General features: G+C 42.8%; 1 protein-coding gene across 4 annotated transcripts in view; it reads right to left on the minus strand.

Moving 5' to 3' along the window:
- Positions 1-20303, minus strand: part of yeats2 (YEATS domain containing 2) — a 37726-nt gene that overhangs the window by 5135 nt on the left and 12288 nt on the right. For 3 of the 4 annotated variants that reach the window (XM_033650433.2, XM_078173274.1, XM_033650434.2), the window contains exons 13-25: positions 20202-20293; positions 19330-19515; positions 18982-19210; positions 17978-18136; positions 16761-16891; positions 11449-11595; positions 8323-8517; positions 5310-5682; positions 5066-5200; positions 4451-4582; positions 3010-3151; positions 2574-2650; positions 2393-2472 (exon numbers count right to left, since the gene is read on the minus strand). In XM_033650433.2, coding sequence (XP_033506324.1) covers positions 2393-2472; positions 2574-2650; positions 3010-3151; positions 4451-4582; positions 5066-5200; positions 5310-5682; positions 8323-8517; positions 11449-11595; positions 16761-16891; positions 17978-18136; positions 18982-19210; positions 19330-19515; positions 20202-20293 — 2078 coding nt within the window. The remainder of the gene's footprint in view (positions 1-2392; positions 2473-2573; positions 2651-3009; positions 3152-4450; positions 4583-5065; positions 5201-5309; positions 5683-8322; positions 8518-11448; positions 11596-16760; positions 16892-17977; positions 18137-18981; positions 19211-19329; positions 19516-20201; positions 20294-20303) is intronic. The other variant, XM_078173275.1, reaches the window with a different exon arrangement.

Raw genomic sequence — 20303 nt, forward strand, 5'->3', positions numbered from 1 at the left:
TTCATCATTAAATGCCCGAACATACTCGGGCGGAACGTACAGGGAACGGACTCCACGGAGGTCCGTGCGGACTCAAAGCGGACATCCGCAAGCCCTGTGCACGCAAAGCTCTGCGCACCAGTGACTGCTCAGCATGTATATTTCACATCGCGGGGATTTTTCACGGACACTTTTACAGGAAACTACAACGCGGAAGTGCGCTTGACTATGAAAGCCCGAATGACTGCGGATATTCCTCGCGGAGTAGTAGTCTCTGCATGTTTCTCCTGTTTGTAGAAGAGCATCAAACTAGCTGGTAGCCCATCTCACACTGCTGTAGCAATCCTATACTGCCCTCGTGCGGTTAGGAGCTGAATTGCATGTCAAATAAAGGGGGGAAATAAGACAGCGAATAGTAATAGATGCATTAAAAAATCAATTTTTCAAAAATAAAACGACTATTCGAAATTCGAAAATCGTGACCCATCCCTAGTTTAGATTTTACTAGGTGCGCTGTTAGAATATACATATCATTCGGTTGTTATTTGCTCCGCAGATGGAGGGCACGGACTGAGCAGCAGAGCCGTAGGTGCAATTAAAGTGAAACTTAACCTTCAGCGATGGGTCTAAAATTTGCTTTCACTCACAAACAGCTGCCCCTCTCACTCTGTTTGGATCAACTGATCAATTATCCACCCCATGACTCAATCAAAACTCCGGAACTGTTTCGTATCGTCCCCATTTTGGTCCCCCCTCTGTTGGGGTACCTAGCACACAGGTACTAAAAGGTGGAGCTGTGAACACTGCAGTCTGTTGATTGGTCAGTAGAGGACGGTCACTCTGCTCAGGGCTGAGTTGTGGCTGGTTCTGAAGCTCATGTGACCACTGTTTGTACTACGTTTTATTAGTAAACTGTAACTATAAACTTTTAAGGTGGAACGTTTACTTGTAATGTTACTCAATGCATAAGTTGACGATGTGAATCCATCAGCACACCTTAAATTTCACTGTGACAACTCTGACCATTACTTGTGTTGTTTTTTCCTCTCTTGGATGACACAGACTTTTAGTAATGAGTGGATCTCCAAACGTTTAAAAAAATATATTAATTTCGACAGGAATATGTGAACTGCGTATATTCTAATCCTCACTTGGAGAAAAAACAGCATCGTGGAGCATTGTCGCTTGCCTGAGAAGGACTAAACGCACAAACCCGCTATTATTAAATATCCCATTAAGAGAGACTCACTGCAGCGTGTTTGATTTTGTTCTGAAAATCTCAGCCTGCAACCTTGTCCTGTGGACGATAAACAAGGTGCTATCTATGAGGAAATACAGTGAGTGACAGCAACCCCACCCACATTTAAGGGTGCTGTTTGCGGTGGAAACGCTAGGTACCGTTACTGAAGGGTTACTTTTGGTTCCAAAGGCACCATACCGAAAGTGTTGGGTGGAATCATTACTTTTTTTTTTCAAGCAAAAATGTCCAACATTTGCTGGTTCTAACTTCTTTAAATGTGAGAATTTTCTGCTTTTCTTTGTCATTTGTGACAGTAAAGTGATGTATGATGTATTAAATGTATAACAGGCTTTGGGTTTTGGACTTTTGGTTGGACAAAAGAAGATATAAGTCATCACTTTGGGCTTAGGAAAATTGTAAAGAACATTTTTTACATTTTTTTTTGACATTTTATAGACTTATCAATTCATAATGAAAGTAATCATAATCTCTCCAGCCCAGTAAAGGCTACCCTGCAGCCTGTCCTTGACTCATGATGTGCTTTGAGTCCCACGTCCCCTAAGTAAATTAGTGACCTGTAGATATAAATATCCATGTCTGGGCTCGTCTGAGAGCCTTTTATAGTCGTAGAGAGAAGGAGAACAGACAGCTAAGACATGGGCTGGTCTGTATGAGCTATTGATGAAGCCATTAGGACGAGATGAGAGGAGACAACCCGGCAGAGATACACATCTGACCAGATAGATAGGAGGACATGAGGCAAGCAGAAAGCTCGCTGAGTCAGGGGCCCAGCACCAAGACAGATTACACAGACAACAAAACTGCAAACAATGCAAATTATCACTGACATTACAGACGCCCTCACCCTGGAACCTGGACAGCAACTGCTAGTAAGTGGATGCTGCCGCTCTGAGATATTAATGAGTCTATAAAATACAAGAAAATAGTGAGAGAACTAAAAAGCCCAGCGTGACGATTTTTCTTTTGTCGACTAATCACTGGATTTACGTTATTTTATAATAACATATAATATACATCTTCACCGTCCTATCAGCAGTCTGACTCCACTGAGGCTTAGTAATCAGTCAAAGGCACAGATAACGACAGCACTCATTTTGAATTTTCATCATCACGCACACAGCAACACACAAACACACAAAACAACAAAGTCACCTCTGATGCTCTGCGCTTGCCAATGGTCCAGGAATAATACTGCTCTGTTGAAGAGGCACAGAACGGATGGGAATCTTCAGCTGAACATAAACAGACAAAAGCCCAGTGTATTAGCTTTCAGTCTGCTTTAATATACCGAGGTGCTTTTTCAGCACACCACATAGAAGACAAGCTCACTTACTCTTATCTGGCACAATAAGAGGGAACTTCTTCACCACAGCTGTCAGCAGCTGCATCATGGTCTCTATGTGCTCAGTGCTGAGAATGGAATCACAAGTGTCAGACATACAGCCAGAAAATACTCACTGTGTTGGCTGCTGGAAGGAAATGTATGCTTAAAACTTTCCCTCACTATGCTGGTAGTTATTTGACAGCTTTAATAAATGGAGCTATAATATTCTTCAGTGAGATCACTAAAATAAATATGGAGATTTTAACACTTAAAGAAATATGTATAAAAACACAATTTCACTCTGATGACTCAGTATCAGAGCGGGCGCAGAGAAAAATCTGTTTCTTCTCTCACACCTTCCCTTTTAACAGATAATAAATTATCTATCCTTCTAAAAATCAGTTACTGTGCTGTAAGTGAAAGCAGCATCGTGACTTGTCCTTACTTGATGAGGTCGTGTGCAGAGTTATCCGCCCCTTGCTCCTGCTTGACTGTGGTGGCTGCGTGGACAGAGGTGGGGCCGGGAGTGGTCACCGGGGGAGATGGACCAGCTGTGACAGCTGTGCTGGCACCTGGCTCTGTCTTCACTGTGGCAGCACAGAGCAACAGCAAAAAAGGCAAGTGTGAGGGTGAGGTTAATTTCAATGAATCAGTTTGAGGTTGAAGTTTGTCTTTGTTGACTGTATTAAATACAGAGATTCCACAATACAGCCACAAATAAGATCCGCCATTACATCATCTTTCCTTTTTTACAGTGATCCAAACAATGCTGTTATAACGCCCAATTTATGAAAGGGTGCTCGACAATTTTGGTAACTGTCACTTGAAAGAAATTAAACAGTTGTGCATTGTGTTCAATTTATGCTTACAGGAAACGTTTAAAGTTGTCTCCTTGCTAACCAGAGACGTCATATTTTTACGTTCTAAGTGTTTATCGTCGCGTTTAATAAAGTGTAATCTGTACAAACAGCTGTTAAAATGTGAGTGGCAGATTCCCCTCATTCACCACGGTGGGTTAGGAAATAAAATCAATGAACCAATAAACACAAACACTGTTGATTTCATCCCGAACGAGTTGACATGAATAATATTTCGGTTCAGTAAATGTCTGCTGTCAGTCAGCCTGGTAAAGGCGATTTGGTTGACTGCTGTCCTCTCAGTTCACCAGGTACAAGAGGCCGGCTGCTTCTGTGGACGCAGACGCTAAATACAGGTCCAAGTGGTGTAGACTAAAAACTACTATTTCCATGACGATGTTATTAAAAGCACCCACTCGCATTGCAATACATGACTTTTTTCAGGACATAACTAAATTCTCTAGCTGAAATCAAAGTGCTGAACGACACTTTTTGTCTGTCGACGTTATATTATTTCAGTCAAGCGACACTCATCAAATTGTTGAACACCCTACCATAAATCTGCCTTAACTCTGCCCCGGTGTGGGATTGTTGATGGCATGCTAGTATTCCAGAGGCACAAGAGGCGCGACGTGTGACCCAACAGCGTCAGCGTCTACTGTGTGTCCCATGCTGGCTGTCACTTTTACAGAGATGTCGATTCAGCTCTGTTACTACCTCCACCGCCGGCTTGATGGCAGAACGAGTCTGTCCCCCCCGTTCCTGTTTGTACCTTTGATACTGACTGGGGAGGTGGAATAACAGTGCGACACTCTGGCCTTGAACAGGCGGTGTATAAGGGACTGATGCTGAGGAGTGACACATTTTGTTTTTGTAGAGAAATGTGTGCTCAGTCCCAAACTCACGATGGTAATGTCACTAGTGTCATAAAATATGACAGAATGAAAGAAAAAGGAGGTTTGGGAATAAAAGAGGGAAAAAATGAGACAAGAGACGAGAGTGGGTGGAGTCGGGATGGACCCCTCTCACCTTGTGCCAGAGGCAGGGCAAGGGAGGGGGATGCCTGTCTGGCAGGACTTGGGGAGGCTCCAGCTCCAGCTGCTCCAGGGGCGGTGGAAGAGGAGGAGGAAGGAGTACTGGAGACTGGGCCTTTAGACACGACTACACACACAGGAAACACACACAGGATGGATCAATGGCCCATTAGGTAAATAGGCTTAACAGTCAGATGAAAAATGAAAGGGGAGGAAGATGGTTTACTGCAGAGGAGAATCTACACTTGATGTTTGCGCATCTGTCTGAAATAAATCACAGCGTCGTCATACGTATTGGCAAAATGAACTCAGCTCACAAAGAGAAATTGGACAAAGCTGCTGTAGCTACAAAATAATTTGAGAGAACAACATGCTTTATTTCAACATTAGATCCTCAGAAACGTGTTGTAAAACATGTGGCACACCAACAAAGCAATCAATGTCAGCACTGCTTCATGTTTTATTCAAACGCCATTGCTACTGCCTTTTATCTAGTGATGCGCTGAGTACACAGTTTTTCGATCTGGAACACACTCCTTGGTTATAAAAGACTAGAGACTGTTGTACTGGCTAAATACATGTTTCAAAGGGCTGTCTCGGACGTACTTACCTTTCCCAACAGGCATGAGTATGGTTTGCACCCCTCCGGACCCAGTGCCAACCCCCAGCTGCTTGAGCTGGTTGGCAGGGATGGTTAAGACTGTCTGCTGGGAGCTGGAGCCTCCTGAGTGGATCTTCAGCATCCCTGGATAAATCACAACACATTCCAGATTAAAAGCAATTTGTGTCTGGACCTGTGCTATACGTGTTCAAATCATGTGACTTAATCAAGCAATAAATGCAGCACTGAGTACCTGAGAGAGTAGCACCTGTCTTCCCTCCTCCTGCTGCCATCCCGCTGACTAATGAGGCTGCAGTGACCAGTGACGTGCCGCTACTTTTGGGCGCACTGACCACAGACCCCACCCCTGCACCCTTGGACATGCTGACGACAGGCATGTTGGTGACGCCTTTGGCTACCGTTACTACAGCTCCAGTTGAACCCGCAGCGCTCTTTGACATCGTGGCAGAGTTGCCGGCACCCTTGACCAAGGTGGCCACAGCCGTCTTCGACAGGCTGCCTCCAGCAGCAGCGCTGGCGCTTTTAGCCGCACTGATTACTGCAGCTTGGTTGGCTGCCACCAGGAGCGAGTGGTGCTGAGAGGCAGACTTCCCTCCATCGGCAGCCTGCACAGAGCACACAGAAACACAGCTGTCAACCAGGAAGTGAACAGAAACACTGTCATTCTGCACTCCATCAATGTCTCTCTCAGTCAACTCGAGACTGGCCCACACTGAAAGCTTTTCCAATTCTTAACAATGACTTGATGTTGTCATCCTGTTTGTGTTGGGTGCTGCTATCAGACCCTGTCTTAGGCAGGTCTCATTTGTTAAAGATATTCTAATCTAAATGTGACTTCTAGTTGAATAGAGGATATATATGTATATATGTATATATATATATATATATATATATATAACATACTGAAAATGTGAGAAACCTTAAACAGAATCATACGCAGTGATACTTTTTGACAGTTTTGTTCCAATAGTGTATGTATAACAGATTCCATTCACAGACAACCAGAGTCCCGACTCTCAACTCTCAAAACCATAAATTTTGCAAATCTCACAATTTATCGTGACTTTAGAATATACAAACATGGCAGACGACAGGCAGGAAGAATCTGCTGTTTTTGCACAACGTTTTACAGAAAATACAGAAACTACTGACCATTTGAAATCAGTGCGGCCAGGATGGACTTCTGAACAGGTCAGGGATATACAAAAAACTACCACTTAACATATCTCACACCACAGGAAAATGTGGAAAGGTGATCTTTACAGCCATTAAAAATTGGGGCTTTGCTGACCATTATCAGGAGGGAGGACCTGGGCCCGAAATCGGCTTGATTCTTGTGTAATGTGCACCCAGCATAAACCAAACAACAGCAATGATTGAATAGATGCTCATGGACTGTTGACAGAGTTTTAACTCATTGATATTGTTCTGATGACAAACTGTGCTACTAAAATAACTGCGTCTCAATTCAGGGGCTGTAGCTTTCGAAGGCTGCATTTGAAGACCGTTTGCGTCACACCGGCGTGACCAAGGCTGTCCCATTTTAAGGCTCCTTCAAATGCGGCCGAGAAATGCAGGCTTCTTTCCCAGAATTTGGAGGATGCAATGGAAGAATCCTTCATGGCCCAGCCTATCCCAAGATGCATTGTGCACCAATGATGATTATATATCAAATTAAGTTAACTTACAGTTGTTAACATTACTATTAGCTAAAAGCACACAGCTTAAACAATCTTAACTTAATGAACAACCCTCCATCAGCCTGAAATATATCAAACAGCGGTGTCTCCGGCAATGAATCATCTCCTCAAGTATATATATATATATATATATATATATATATATATATATATATATATATATATATATATATATATATATATATATTTACGATTTCTGGGTCCATAAGTTTGGGCTATCTAGATAACTAGCTTACTCCTTCTTTCGTCAAGTGCAACTGGTTGCTAGGAAACACTAATGCTAACAGGTCAGGGCAAGAACAACTGGTGATGCAACCAGGAAATCATCCGCAGACTAAACTGTCCCATTTCCAGGACCGTTCGGTTTGGCTGCGCAGTCTTCAAAGGACATGGCCTTCAAAGGCTGCAGCCCCTGAACTGAGACACAGCTAGTGTGTATAACATATTGCTGTGTAGCAACACTGGCAAATTAACACAGATTAACAATGAACACTTATTTTTAATACTTTATGAGACGAACCGTAAAAACAAAAAACATTTTATGGCATGACACATCTCACCTCTTCTGCAGTTACATGAGAGAATGTGTACATGACATGACAATTATTTATGTGACAAACCAATTTAAAAATACACATTGGTGTTTAGACGGGAGGACTTTTATGTACTGTGGCAGGACCTTAGAGTGAGTGTTAACTGTCTTGTCTTTGCTCTGGTCACATTTGTTTTCCAGTGCCGTGCAAGTGAGATGTGCCGATCAGGTCACTGGTTTTATGGAATTCTCAAAGACAAAAGAGTCAATTCCTGTCACGGAGAGTCCTCATAATTCAATTAACAGTCCTGAAAGGGCAGTTTTTCCAAAACAGGAAACGCAGTGAAGTATTCCTATTTTGTGTTTGTGTCAACATCTCCACAGCACAGAGTGTTTTTCACTGTTACATACTGTATACATATTTGCTTTTGCTTGTTGGAGCCTCTAGGAAGTCTTTTTGTGTGTTTCCATTTCTCAAGTTAATGAGGCCTGGCCACTGACTCTGAAGCTGTAATCACCAAACACAGATCACTGCTGATGGACTGCTCAGGGCTCTACACACACCATCTAAACTCTCCGCTCTCTCTGACAAACACTGACCTTGGTACTGCACTCACACCAGGTCACTCCTATTTTACATGTATTCATACGACAGTGGCACAACACTAGAACATTTATCTTTCACTTGTGCAAAAGTATAAAAACAAAATTCACCGACTGGGATAAAAGCATCCATTTTTGCCATGAAAATAATCCTCAAATTACAGAAAGCATTCAAACCAATTATTTTTATAACTGGGAAATGGGAAATTAAATATTTTATATCACACTGGATTTGGTGGAAATGAAACTAGTAAGGCAATCTGGGATCTATGAAAACAAAATTTGCAGTCATTAAGGAAATTGCTCCATTCCAGTTTTAATGTAACATCTGTTTGTTATGAAATGACTTTTTAAAACAAACAGCTGTCAGGCAGAATAAAACAGAGGAATATGAGGACTGTGAAACTCGCCTGTTGTTGATTGGCTGCTGCTGATGCTGCAGCACTGACAGAACCAGGGGTGGAACTAGCGGCAGTGATGACTCCACCTGTCATCCTCAATGTCGTCGTCCCCGGCTTGGACAAGTGGCCTGCTGCCGCCGCTGTGACTGTCTTAACAGAACCGTCAGACAACTTCACCTGTGCACCCTGGGAGCCGCCCACCACCTGTCAGTCATAGAAATCACAATGTTTAATTTAGAATCTGAAACTAGGGGCAACAATTTCCTTACAATGCACAACAACAGTCAAATAGAAGCTACACGTCAATATGCTACAGTATGTCGGACACAGACAGACAATAGTCTGAAAGGTCACCATCTACCTCCAGAACTTCAATAATTACACCATTTTAATTTGACTCAAATCATAGTGCTCATTGCTGAAAAGATCAAAGAACTCGTCAAATATATTGATAAAGGGAAGCAAGAACAGCATTTTAGGAATTAGATGAATTAGCCATAATTACTGCTCTGATCTCTGCCAAAAGCAAAATCAGTAGTTCGAATCAGACACACTCAAAGGACCCACTGAAATGGTATGATAGCTAAGTCCAGGGTGGGAAATAACTTTGGTCAACAGCTGATAAATCAGGTAGGTCTGAGAGCACGTTGTGTCTACAGCGATGCTTATTCACTGCTGTTTTTTAACACTATTTTTATGTTCATGGATAAAATAAACAACATGCTATTCAACACAATCATACCACATAGACTCTAGGAAGCTCCTCAACCTCAGACTGACACCCTCTCTCTGTGCCTGGGTGCTGAATTTTCTATCAGACAGACCCCAGTCAGTCAGAGTTGGACACCGTACATCAGGCATAAGAGCTGTAAGCCCCCAGGGCTGTGTACTGGGCCCCCTGCTATACACGCTTTTCACGTATGGCTGTGTGGCCTCCCAGAGCGACACCAGCATTACAGAATTTGCCGATGACACCGCAGTCACTGGGCTGATCACTGGTGGGGTAGAGACATCGTACAGAAGACAGATGGCAGGAAAATAATCTTTCCCTAAATGCAGATAAGGCCAAGGAAATGATTTTGATCCTCGGAGGAGAAAAGGGCAACACATGCTACTACACATCGGTGAGACTGAGGTAGAGTGTGTGAAAACCTTTAGGTTTCCTGGCACCCACATCAGCGAGGATCTCAACTTCTCTCACGACACACAACAGATTGTCAAGAAATCCCAGCAGCGTCTGTACTTCTTAAGAAAGAGAGGAAATCTGGCATGCCAACCAATATCCTCAGCAACTTTTACAGATGTAGTCGAAAGTGTCCTCACCACTTCAGTCACAGTCTAATATGGAGACTTCACTGCTCAGGACAGGTAGGCCCTCAAGCGTGTGATCAAAACCGCACAATTCATTTCAGGAGCAGCCTTCCTATCCATCCAGGACACTTACAACACCAGGGTCATCGGAAGGGCCCACAACATCATCAAGGACAGTACACACGCCCAACTCTTTTCACGCTTCTGCCATCAGGCAGACGCTACAGGAGTGCGAAATCCAGGACAAGACTGACGAACAGCTTCTGCCCACAGGACATCAGACTGCCGGGTAACAGCATCAAACACTGCCCCCCTCCCATCCCATCACACTCACTTCCTGCTACAACGTGATCTGATTTGTTGCAATATAATTTTCCTTAAAATCTGATGCAGGAAAGGGCCACAAGTCGGACTCGAACCCAGGCTGCTGCAAAGGACTGCCTACATGAGGCTCACACTCTACCAGGTGAGCTAGAGGTCACTCATGGGCACCTTTTTAGCAACTTCTTGTTCTTGACATCTCATTCCCAAAGACAGCATCACATAGGTAAGCCTTTCCATCATCAGTTTAGCATGTGAACTCAGAGATTAGACAGATGTAGTGTCAGACTGCAAGCACAAAGTTCACATACTGTCAAAGCAACTACAATGAACTTTTATCTTGTGTTAATTTTGGCGGTCCCTGTGAAAGCTGAGGTGTTTCATGAGCCCCACCACCTTATGTTGTAAAGGTCTTAATCTGGCTCGCAGATGAATTTGTTTTGAAAGACGCAACTTATTTTTAATACCATTTTTCTTTGTTAAACACAGCTGTTTGAGGGATGTATATAGAGAAGGGTTGGGCAGTACTGGAATTCCCCAACTGACTTTAAGAAAAACAATTTCCAAAGATTGTATTTTCTAAAATCCCTTGCAATGTCTTTCATAAATAAGACATATACATATCTGTCTCGGAGGAAGAGGGACAATTCAGGACTGATTTTGAATCCTTTCATATTCCACAATTCTCCATCTGTCGAATGACAGACCAAGGTAGACTCGTGCTTTCGCCCAGGCACTATCACTGTCCCTTTTAGCTTTATTTTGCTTCTTTGATCAATTCTCTTCTTCTTTTTGTAGATCCTGCTGCAGTAGCTATCAGCCATGACCACAAAATATAACATCCAAAATACAATTCGCTAAAGAAAAATCTTCTTATGCTTCCTTTTAACTTTCTAGCTTCCTGCTCATTGCGAAACATTGTCTGGGAAAATGTAAACACATGCTGTTCTAGTCTGCGTGCTGTAAATTGCTTGGTCTGATTTTGAGGAGAATCAAAGCCAGGCACAGGCATTAAGAATAACTGTATAGAAATAGCCAATCATCTCGCTGATGATCTCGTTTGCTTATGTAGGTCATACAGAGGCATCACTTTTAAATTGAGACAGTTTGATAACCAGTCAAAGACTCCTTGCTGCTGCTCCAAGAGGCAATCAAACAGATTATGTGTGAAGTGGTGTGAAGCTGTGAGAAAGAAGGAAAAATCTATATCTCAGAAAAAAAAAGTAAACAGGACAGCCAGGGGTGCTCAGCAGCGCTGGCAAACACTAAAGGAGGTTTTCAAGTGTGTCGCCAAACTGTACAGGTCTTTGTCCTGGGAGATCCTCACTGATGTATACCCCAAAGACGAGCCTGTTAGCATCAGACAGTGTTTGTAGCTCTTATCTTTATAAAACAAGGCTGTTTGTGCTTGTGAAACAGTAAAAGGGGCACAAATGTAACAGTAGTAATTACAGCAGCTTCCATTAGTATCAGACACTGAAGAGGATCAGTCCCCATACTGACCTGAGCCAGGATAGCCGCCTTCTGTCCAGCTGACACCCGGATGGCCTGCTGGCTGACAGTGGCTGGAGATGTTGATGCATGACCTCCCGAACTTGAACCTCCCTGCTTCCCCGAACCCTGTGCTGGCTGGCCGACCAAAAACGTGCCCTGTGGATGAGCAGAGTTAGGGTGGAAATCCAACAACATATTACTTTGATTGTATTTAAAGTCAGTGTAGGTGTCATGGTGTAAATTCCACAAGGAAAACCACAGAATTATTAAATAGGAAACTAGAATTAAAGCTTCACAGTTGTAGTAGTCAAGTTGCACTTAAGTTTACATAGATGTCTGTGAAACAAGGATGTTTTACACACATCATCTCCCCAGCAGCACAGAAGATCTATCCATCTTATTCCTGAGGACACTATTGTAGAAATGATTATGGGCGCAACGTCCAGTGAGATAGCGGAGGTAGTAGTAAGCTAGTTAGTCCCATAGACTGTCTATGGTTAGTCCCAGTGGCTACTCTTGGTGGCTAACCGCCAATGCTGGTTCTTTTCCAAAGTAATTTGCCTTCAGGTTAGCAAATACTGTTTTATTTTTTAACAAATATTTAACTAATGTTAAAGGGCCAGTGTGTAAAATGGGTTGAAAACAGTGACATCAGTGGTCAAATTCTAGATTGCAGGGCTCACTCGCTCACCCCTCCTGTCGGGTAAATGACAGTGGCCTTGTAGGGACAAAAAGCCTTGCGCACAAGTTTTTCAGGAGTAGGTCTATCTAGCGACGAGGTGAATGTTTATTTAGAAATCTAAGCCATGTTACGATATTGTAATGAATCCCTCATGAGCAGGAGACCAGAGGAGCATTTGGGAAAAAGGCCAGTTTATTTGAGCACTCCAGAAACTCCGGTAACACTCCAGGGGGTAAAAGACTCCATCCCAAACTCTGACTCTTCTAGCATAACACACACACTTCATAACTTTACACACATACTCGTTTACCATGCCGAGTGGGGACCCCCCCTCCCCTCTCTGCTCCACCAATCTCCAGCCCACACACTGACTGACAGCGTAGCCGGTAAACAGAGCTCAGCTGTTTATTTAGCCTAGCGATATCTCCAGACTATAGTAGCTGCAATGGACGACTTTGAACGCGATTTTGAAGAGTTTCTTGTAGCGGACACAGACCCAGAGCCATACCTGTTTGAGCCGGAGCATACAGATGAGGAACTCCATGTGTTTGATGCTGAGCGGGCGAGAAGAGAGGCTGAATGCACAGAATGGGATTTGGTGCTACTGCTGCCATCATTGGGGAGATATATCATCAGGAGGAAAAGCGCCGCAGAGAGTGCATCACAAGGAGTGAAGTTGCGTCTTCTTTTCCTCACAGATGACGGTTCGGGTTCATTCTCTCCTGTTGCGTGGTAAGTGTGGTCCATTCGCAAACTTTATAACTAAAAAAACTTTTCACTACTCTCTATCGATGAACTACTAACACTCTGCTGTTTCATCCTCCTTCTTCCTTCCTTCTGCTGTCTTCGTTGGTTCATTTATACACGCGAAACACGTTGTCTGGCTGGCTGGATTGTCCGCTCGAGCTGCCGTACATACATAGCAGCGCAAGATGGCGACCACTCTAAAGCAAGGCCCTTGCTATATACAGTCAGGTCCATAAATGTTTGGACATTGACACAATTTTCAGCATTCCAGCTCTGTACAACACCACAATGGATTTGAAATGAAACAATCAAGATGTGCTTTAAGTGCAGACTCTGAGCTTTAATTTGAGGGTATTTACATCCAAATCAGGTGAACGGTGTAGGAATTACAACACATTTTATATGTGCCTTCCACCTTTTTAAGGGACCAAAAGTAATTGGACAAACATAATCATAAATCAAACTGTCACTTTTTAATACTTTGTTGCAAATCCTTTGCAGTCAATGACAGCCTGACGTCTCGAACCCATGGACATCACCAGACGCTGGGTTTCGTCTCTGGTGATGCTCTGCCAGGCCTCTGCTGCAGCTGTCTTCAGTTCCTGCTTGTTCTTTGGGCATTTTCCTTTCAGTTTTGTCTTCAGCAACTGAAATGCATGTTCAATCGGATTCAGGTCAGGTGATTGACTTGGCCATTGCAGAACATTCCACTTCTTTGCCTTTAAAAACTCTTTGGTTGCTTTCGCAGTATGCTTCGGGTCATTGTCCATCTGCATTGTGAAGCGCCGTCCAATGAGTTTTGAAGCATTTGTCTGAATCTGAGCAGATAATGGTGCCCCAAACACTTCAGAATTCATTCTGCTGCTTTTGTCAGCAGTCACATCATCAATAAATATAAGAGATCCAGTTCCACTGGCAGCCATACATGGCCATGACATAACAGTACCTCCACCATGCTTCACTGATGAGGTGGTATGCTTTGGATCTTGAGCAGTTCCTTCCCTTCTCCATACTTTTCTCCATCCATCATTCTGGTACAAGTTGATCTTTGTCTCATCTGTCCATAAGATGTTGTTCCAGAACTGTACAGGCTCTTTTAGATGTTTCTTGGCAAACTCTAATCTGGCCTTCCTGTTTTTGAGGCTCACCAATGGTTTACACCTTGTGGTGAAACCTCTGTATTTCCTCTGGTGAAGTCGTCTCTTAATTGTTGACTTGGGCACAGATACACCCACCTCCTGGAGAGTTTTCTTGATCTGGCCAACTGTTGTGAAGGGGTTTTTCTTGACGAGGGAAAGGATTCGTCTGTCATCCACCACACTTGTTTTCCGTGGTCTTCCAGGTCTTTTGTTGTTGCTGAGCTCACCAGTGCGTTCTCTCTTTTTAAGAATGTACCAAACAGTTGATTTGGCCACACCTAATGTTTTTGCTATCTCTCTGATGGGTTTGTTTTGATTTTTCAGCCTAATGATGGCTTGCTTCACTGATAGTGACAGCTCTTTGGACTTCATATTGAGAGATGACCTCACCAGATTCCAAATGAATATACCACACTTGAAATGAACTCTAGGCCTTTTATCTGCTCCTTGTAAGTGAAATAACGAGGGAATAACACACACCTGGCCATGGAACAGCTGAGTAGCCAATTGTCCAATTACTTTTGGTCCCTTAAAAAGGTGGAAGGCACATATAAAATGTGTTGTAATTCCTACACCGTTCACCTGATTTGGATGTAAATACCCTCAAATTAAAGCTCAGAGTCTGCACTTAAAACACATCTTGATTGTTTCATTTCAAATCCACTGTGGTGTTGTACAGAGCTGGAATGCTGAAAATTGTGTCAATGTCCAAATATTTATGGACCTGACTGTATATATATAAAAGCATAATTATAAGGCTACGAAAACCAAACGAATTTTATTATATAGCGATTATACACTTGTAGAAACATATTAATGGGTAGAATATTCAGATTCAGATTCAGATTGACAATAAACCATGCCAAATATTACACACTGGCCCTTTAACTTTTTCTAAAATGTCTTTGCGGAGCTCTGGTACCTGTTGCACTGTCCGCGTCTGTAGCGACCAACAACCAGTCTGAGCTACATTTTTGTCTTCAGCAACTGTGTGTTGAACATGTAACCAGAACAAAAAGGGATTGTTCCTGTTGCCAAAGGCGCCATTGATATGAGAAATAAAACCACAAGAGTTTCACCAGACATAGCCAAAAAGTTTTAAATCAGTACATGATACCCCTGTCTTTCCCCGTCTGACTTCATTCACAACCTACATTAGAAAATAAATTCAGCAACATACCTTGAAATATGTATTTAGTCATTAGGGCTGAGAATGTGTTACTGATTTACTGTACTTCCTTTATATCACATAAAAAAAATAAATGCCAAAAGTTATTTCTTTTACTACTACTTTATATTACTATTACTGAAGTCTGCTGGTAAATTCAGCGTCATGTTTCTCTCAGAACAGTTTTTAATAAATCAGAAGCTAAAAAAAACGCAGGCGAGCGGAGGATTAGCTGGGAAATATCACATTTTTTAATTTTACATGGAGCTACAGTTAATACTGAATTATGTTTGTCAAATGTGTTAGAATATCTTAATAAGTCATCAGAAATCAGAAATCATCTTTAGAAGGAGCAAATGTTTACCTTCAGCTAGCTCGGGCCATGTTAAAGTTAACAATATTTTTCTGGCGCGCTCGGTTGAAAAGGAAAAAAAACCTTCAACCACTAAATTCTAATCAGTCCATTCTTGAGTCCGAGTTGATGTCTGTGCCAGTTAAAGAAATCCCCTCGAGGTGTTCTTGAGATATTATGTTCACAAGAACGAGACAGACAAGGACAAAATGACCTTGAACTTTGACCAGCAAAAGCTAATCAGATCGTCTTTGAGTCCCAGTGGACGTTTTTGCCAAATTTGAAGAAATTCCCTCAAGGCCTTCTTGAGATATCATGTTCACAAGAACAGGATGAACGGACGGAGAGACAACTGAAAAACATAATGCCTCCAGTATAAAAACAGGATGCAGTCACCATTTTAGACCCATTTAAATCTATGATTAACATTTAACCCGTATTATACTGCAGAGTACATTGAGGTTCATTCTCTTAATGTGCAAGGTATGATGATCCTACGCATCCATCTATGACATCACCTGCTTTATTTCCTATATATCTTAATAGCTTACCGAACATTCAGGCAGCCTTCTTTGAAATCAATGCATCATCCTTTTAGCTCTTAACTGGTGTGTGTGTGTGTGTGTGTGTGTGCATTAGCTTTTCAGCCATTTAAAGAGATATACACAACATATTCAAGAACATTTGTAAATACCACACTTAGAAAGCACTCTTAACCTTGACGATTGGTCACTATTTGGAAACACAGCCCAGATTATTTACTTTAAATGTAGGTGGAAACCTCTGCAGACAGCTTCATTATATGCTGCTGGCTAAATGCACGGACAGTACTGTTCTAAAGCTGACTGCAGAATCAATGTTGCTATAATGAATGTATCTCATTAAGAACACACCAGGCGCAACCTCTATACTAATACAAAAATCTTAGATTCACAGAGGAAAAGAAATCCCATTTGCAGACTGTGCATGCGAGTCCTGTCATGCCGTAAGGGAATAAAATCTGGGTGTTTTCTTGTAACTGTGGCGATGAATATTAAATGGATAATGTGCAAAGCACCTTCAGTTTCCAACAGACTTTGATGAGGCACTTCAAACTCTGCTCAAAACATGCCAGAGCATAAATACTAAAGCTCTAATAAACACAACTGAGAATCCACAGCACAGGTTTTTTTAAACGAGAGTACGCATGTCTCGAAGGTTTGTATTATAGCGTAAAAATGCATTTCTACCCACCTGTGGTGTCTGTTTAAGGATATAGGACGTGTAGGAGAGGTTGGATGGCAGAGTGCTGGAAGAGGAAGAGGAGGAGGAGGAGGTCTGCGAGCCCCCAGCGCCTGCCGACGAGCTGCTCTGGGACTGCTGACCTAAATTACAGACAGCCACACGCACATCAGTCTAAAATCTGATAAACAATCCTGTGTTTCTTTATCCCACATCACAGCTCATCGTCTTCATTATTTGTGTGGTATCAAACAGGTAAAAGCATATTTCACTCAGACAAATGATTCTGGAGCAGAGCTATACGGAGTACAGCTGGTTTACCGCTGTGAAATTTGTGTTTTAGATAAAATACCACATGCTGCTTAATCTGTTTAATCTCATTGCAATTTGGTAGGAAGTGTGCTGTGTGAGGGATTCTACTCATTGAATAAACAGCAGAAAGAAACAGATGACTGTGCCTGACTCAGTGTCCAGAAGGTAGAGGAGCAGCCAAAATCTGTAACTGCCACCAGCATGCCTCAAATTCTACCGTCACTTTGGAAGAGGATTTCTTACTTTTGGCAAACTTTATGATGAGCCAAGAGCAAGAACATTTTTAATACAGCTGTCTCCAACCTGAGTCATGGAGGAAGAAGTCAGGCTCAAAGTCACATGGTTGGGATGCTAACCCCGAATACTGAGTCACCTACAGACTTATGTACTAGTTTCAGTTGGACACAAATAATTCCTAAACCCACCACTTTCATCTTCCATGTAAGATACACACACAGAGAACAATATATGCCATGACACTCCTGCTAGGATGTAATGTGTTGTGCACAGTGAGATGCCGAACAATTCTCAGGCTCTGCACCCACTTTGACATTAAATTATCACATAGGCCCAAACTGAATACTGGAAACACTATCAAGTGGTGACTGTATTATATTTTAGGTCTTGATATTGTGTCCAGGAAGCTCAACTTAACCCTTAGGAGTTATCTGCTGGCTCATGTTATGTGTTTTGCTGCCACAAAATTACAGTGTCACACAGTGTCAACATGTCTTTAAAACTGCCAACAGTCAAAGAAACTTTCTGCCTGGTCTTACAAACCAAAGCTTCCAAGAGTTTGATGGGAGTGTGTCAAGAGTGTGACAGAAAACCAGGGCTAAATAACTGCTAACCCACACTGAGTTGTTTTGCTAGAGTCTGTATTTAAAAAGATTATTACGGGATGTTGCACGTCTTACTTGCACTGGAGGCTCGGAGGATAGCTCCCTGTGGGATGAGAAGCAGCTTGCCCTTCCCCGAGGGGTTCTTACTGTTGGTGGTCAGGTAGAGTTTGGTGCCTGGAGGTAAATTAGCCAGATTGGCCAGGTTGTTGGCTGGCAGCTGAAGAGTAGCCATCACTAAGGACATACGCAAAAAGAAAATAATCATTAATCGCACTTATCTATACTACAGGCTCTATACCTTATGATTAGTAACACAAAAATGACTAAATATACAACTTCATAAAATGTGTATACCGGGTTTTATTTGTTGTAGAATGCAAATGTGTTATTAAAATAATTGTCTAAAGGCCTTCACACACAGGAGGCTTCTTTTTGGGTGCGATTAACTTGAATGTGAAAATATTTTTGTTGTATTTGTCAAGAGTACTTTCACACAGAACAACAAAAACACGCACCCAAAAAGTGATGTAATATCTTTTCTGGAACAAGGTCGATTTTTCTGAGCTTTCACTTTGCAAATAAAGGCCAAGTCTGTGGTGTGCAACTGATGTCACAACTCCTACGTTCTTAGCTTTCACGATAAAAAACCCTTGACATAGACACTGCATACCTGTTTACCAGCGGGAACTCCAATTCACTCAGTATAGTATTTTTCTAAAGGGAAACCCAATAAAAAAGCTTACAGTTGCTTTAGCTTTTACAACAACTTACACCAGACAGACTGCCCAACACTGCTCTGGGTCATAGGATCTTGATAGATGGTCTTCTGCCTCCTCAGATGAGGTGCTAGCACCCCAGGAGGACCTTAAACTGTCCCACCTACATCCTAAAATATGTCAGGAATCGGCCAAGGTAAAGCGCAAAGCTATTCAAACCTGAAGTGTTATAACTGTTGTAAACTTGCATTGCTGGCAGTGTGAATAGTTTTTACACAAAATATTCATGTTGTTTATTCGTCACACCCCCGCTGTGTAAAGGCCTTTAGTGTCACATGAACACCTGTATGTGTGAACTCTAACCTCCGCTCTTGCCACTCGAACCACCAGCCGCCTTGGCAGCAGCCTGCTGACCAGAAATGCTACTGGCTCCACTGACGATGGCTTTTGCGACTCCCTGAGCCAAAACCTGCTTCCCACCCATCACCTTGGAGACTGAGGGGTTGCCCTTGGCGACCAGAATCTGCCCACTGCTGATAGCCACCTGTTTGACCGCAGACTGAAGCGTTGAGCTGACAGGAATGCCTAACATCTAGAAGTGAGAGAAGTTTTTTAATTGACTGTAACTTTTGACAACACATCACTATTACCACGTAAATGATTCACATGCTTCTGTGAGAGGGCGCGTGGTTCAACGCAAGAAACACTGACCTTGCTAGTCGTGGCCCCTGTGGCCCCACCTGCCTGTTTCTGGGCCGACATGGAGATCATGTGACCTCCCTTCACTGCGACAAACTGGTGTGCTGCTGTAGCGGCAGGTTGCTGCTGGCTGGTTACTGTGGAAACCATCTGCTGCTGCTGTGTCGAAACTTCCCCTGGCTCCTGCTTGATAATAACCTGCAACAAAAAAGTGAGCAAGAGAAGGACTTGAAGAAGAAGAAGAAGGCTGCTCTGCCTTGAAAGCACAACAGGTTGTAGATACTGTGGCTGCTCTCACTGGTGTAAATTCGACTCTGATATTTCAACACGCTAGAGAACACAGAGCAGCGAGATTTGTTGGCTTAAACAGATTTTTGAAAATCAGCATCATCATTTATTCATCAAGAGGATGTTTTTATATTCCCCATCTGTCCCCATCTGCCCTGGCCTTTAGTACCACAGCAGGTGCCAGACAACTGTAGAATCAGAGCCAATCAGACTGCCACTGTGATAAAACAGAAATTTTAAGTGAAATCGTATTTCAGCCTTTGTGGTTGGTGATGGGATGATGAGCATGTGGGAGTGGGAGGATTTTACAGCGGGGTATTGACACTGAGTGAAACAGAACCATGCAATTCTATCTGCAAAGCTCCCCACACCCCCTCCTATCTTTAGAGTGATGTCCCATTTAAATAGCTTGCCAAGGCACTCACATCTGCTGAAGATAGCACACTGGCCTACTATTAATACCATCCTGCTTTGTTAAAGACACAGATACTACAGGGACAGATACTGCGTATTGGTAGGAACAGATCAGTAAAACGAGATGATTTAGCTCATAATGATTCATCTTAGAGGGTGACACCATCAGACTAACAACTTACCTTCACCCCTGATGAGAGGAAGGTGCCGGTGTGAACTTTGGGGGCTGGAGAGCGAGCGCCTTGAGCAACAGATTGTTTGGCCGAGGGGCTTCCTGTGGAGTA

This window comes from Epinephelus lanceolatus, chromosome 12 (assembly GCF_041903045.1).
Source record: "Epinephelus lanceolatus isolate andai-2023 chromosome 12, ASM4190304v1, whole genome shotgun sequence".
NCBI lineage: Eukaryota > Metazoa > Chordata > Actinopteri > Perciformes > Serranidae > Epinephelus > Epinephelus lanceolatus.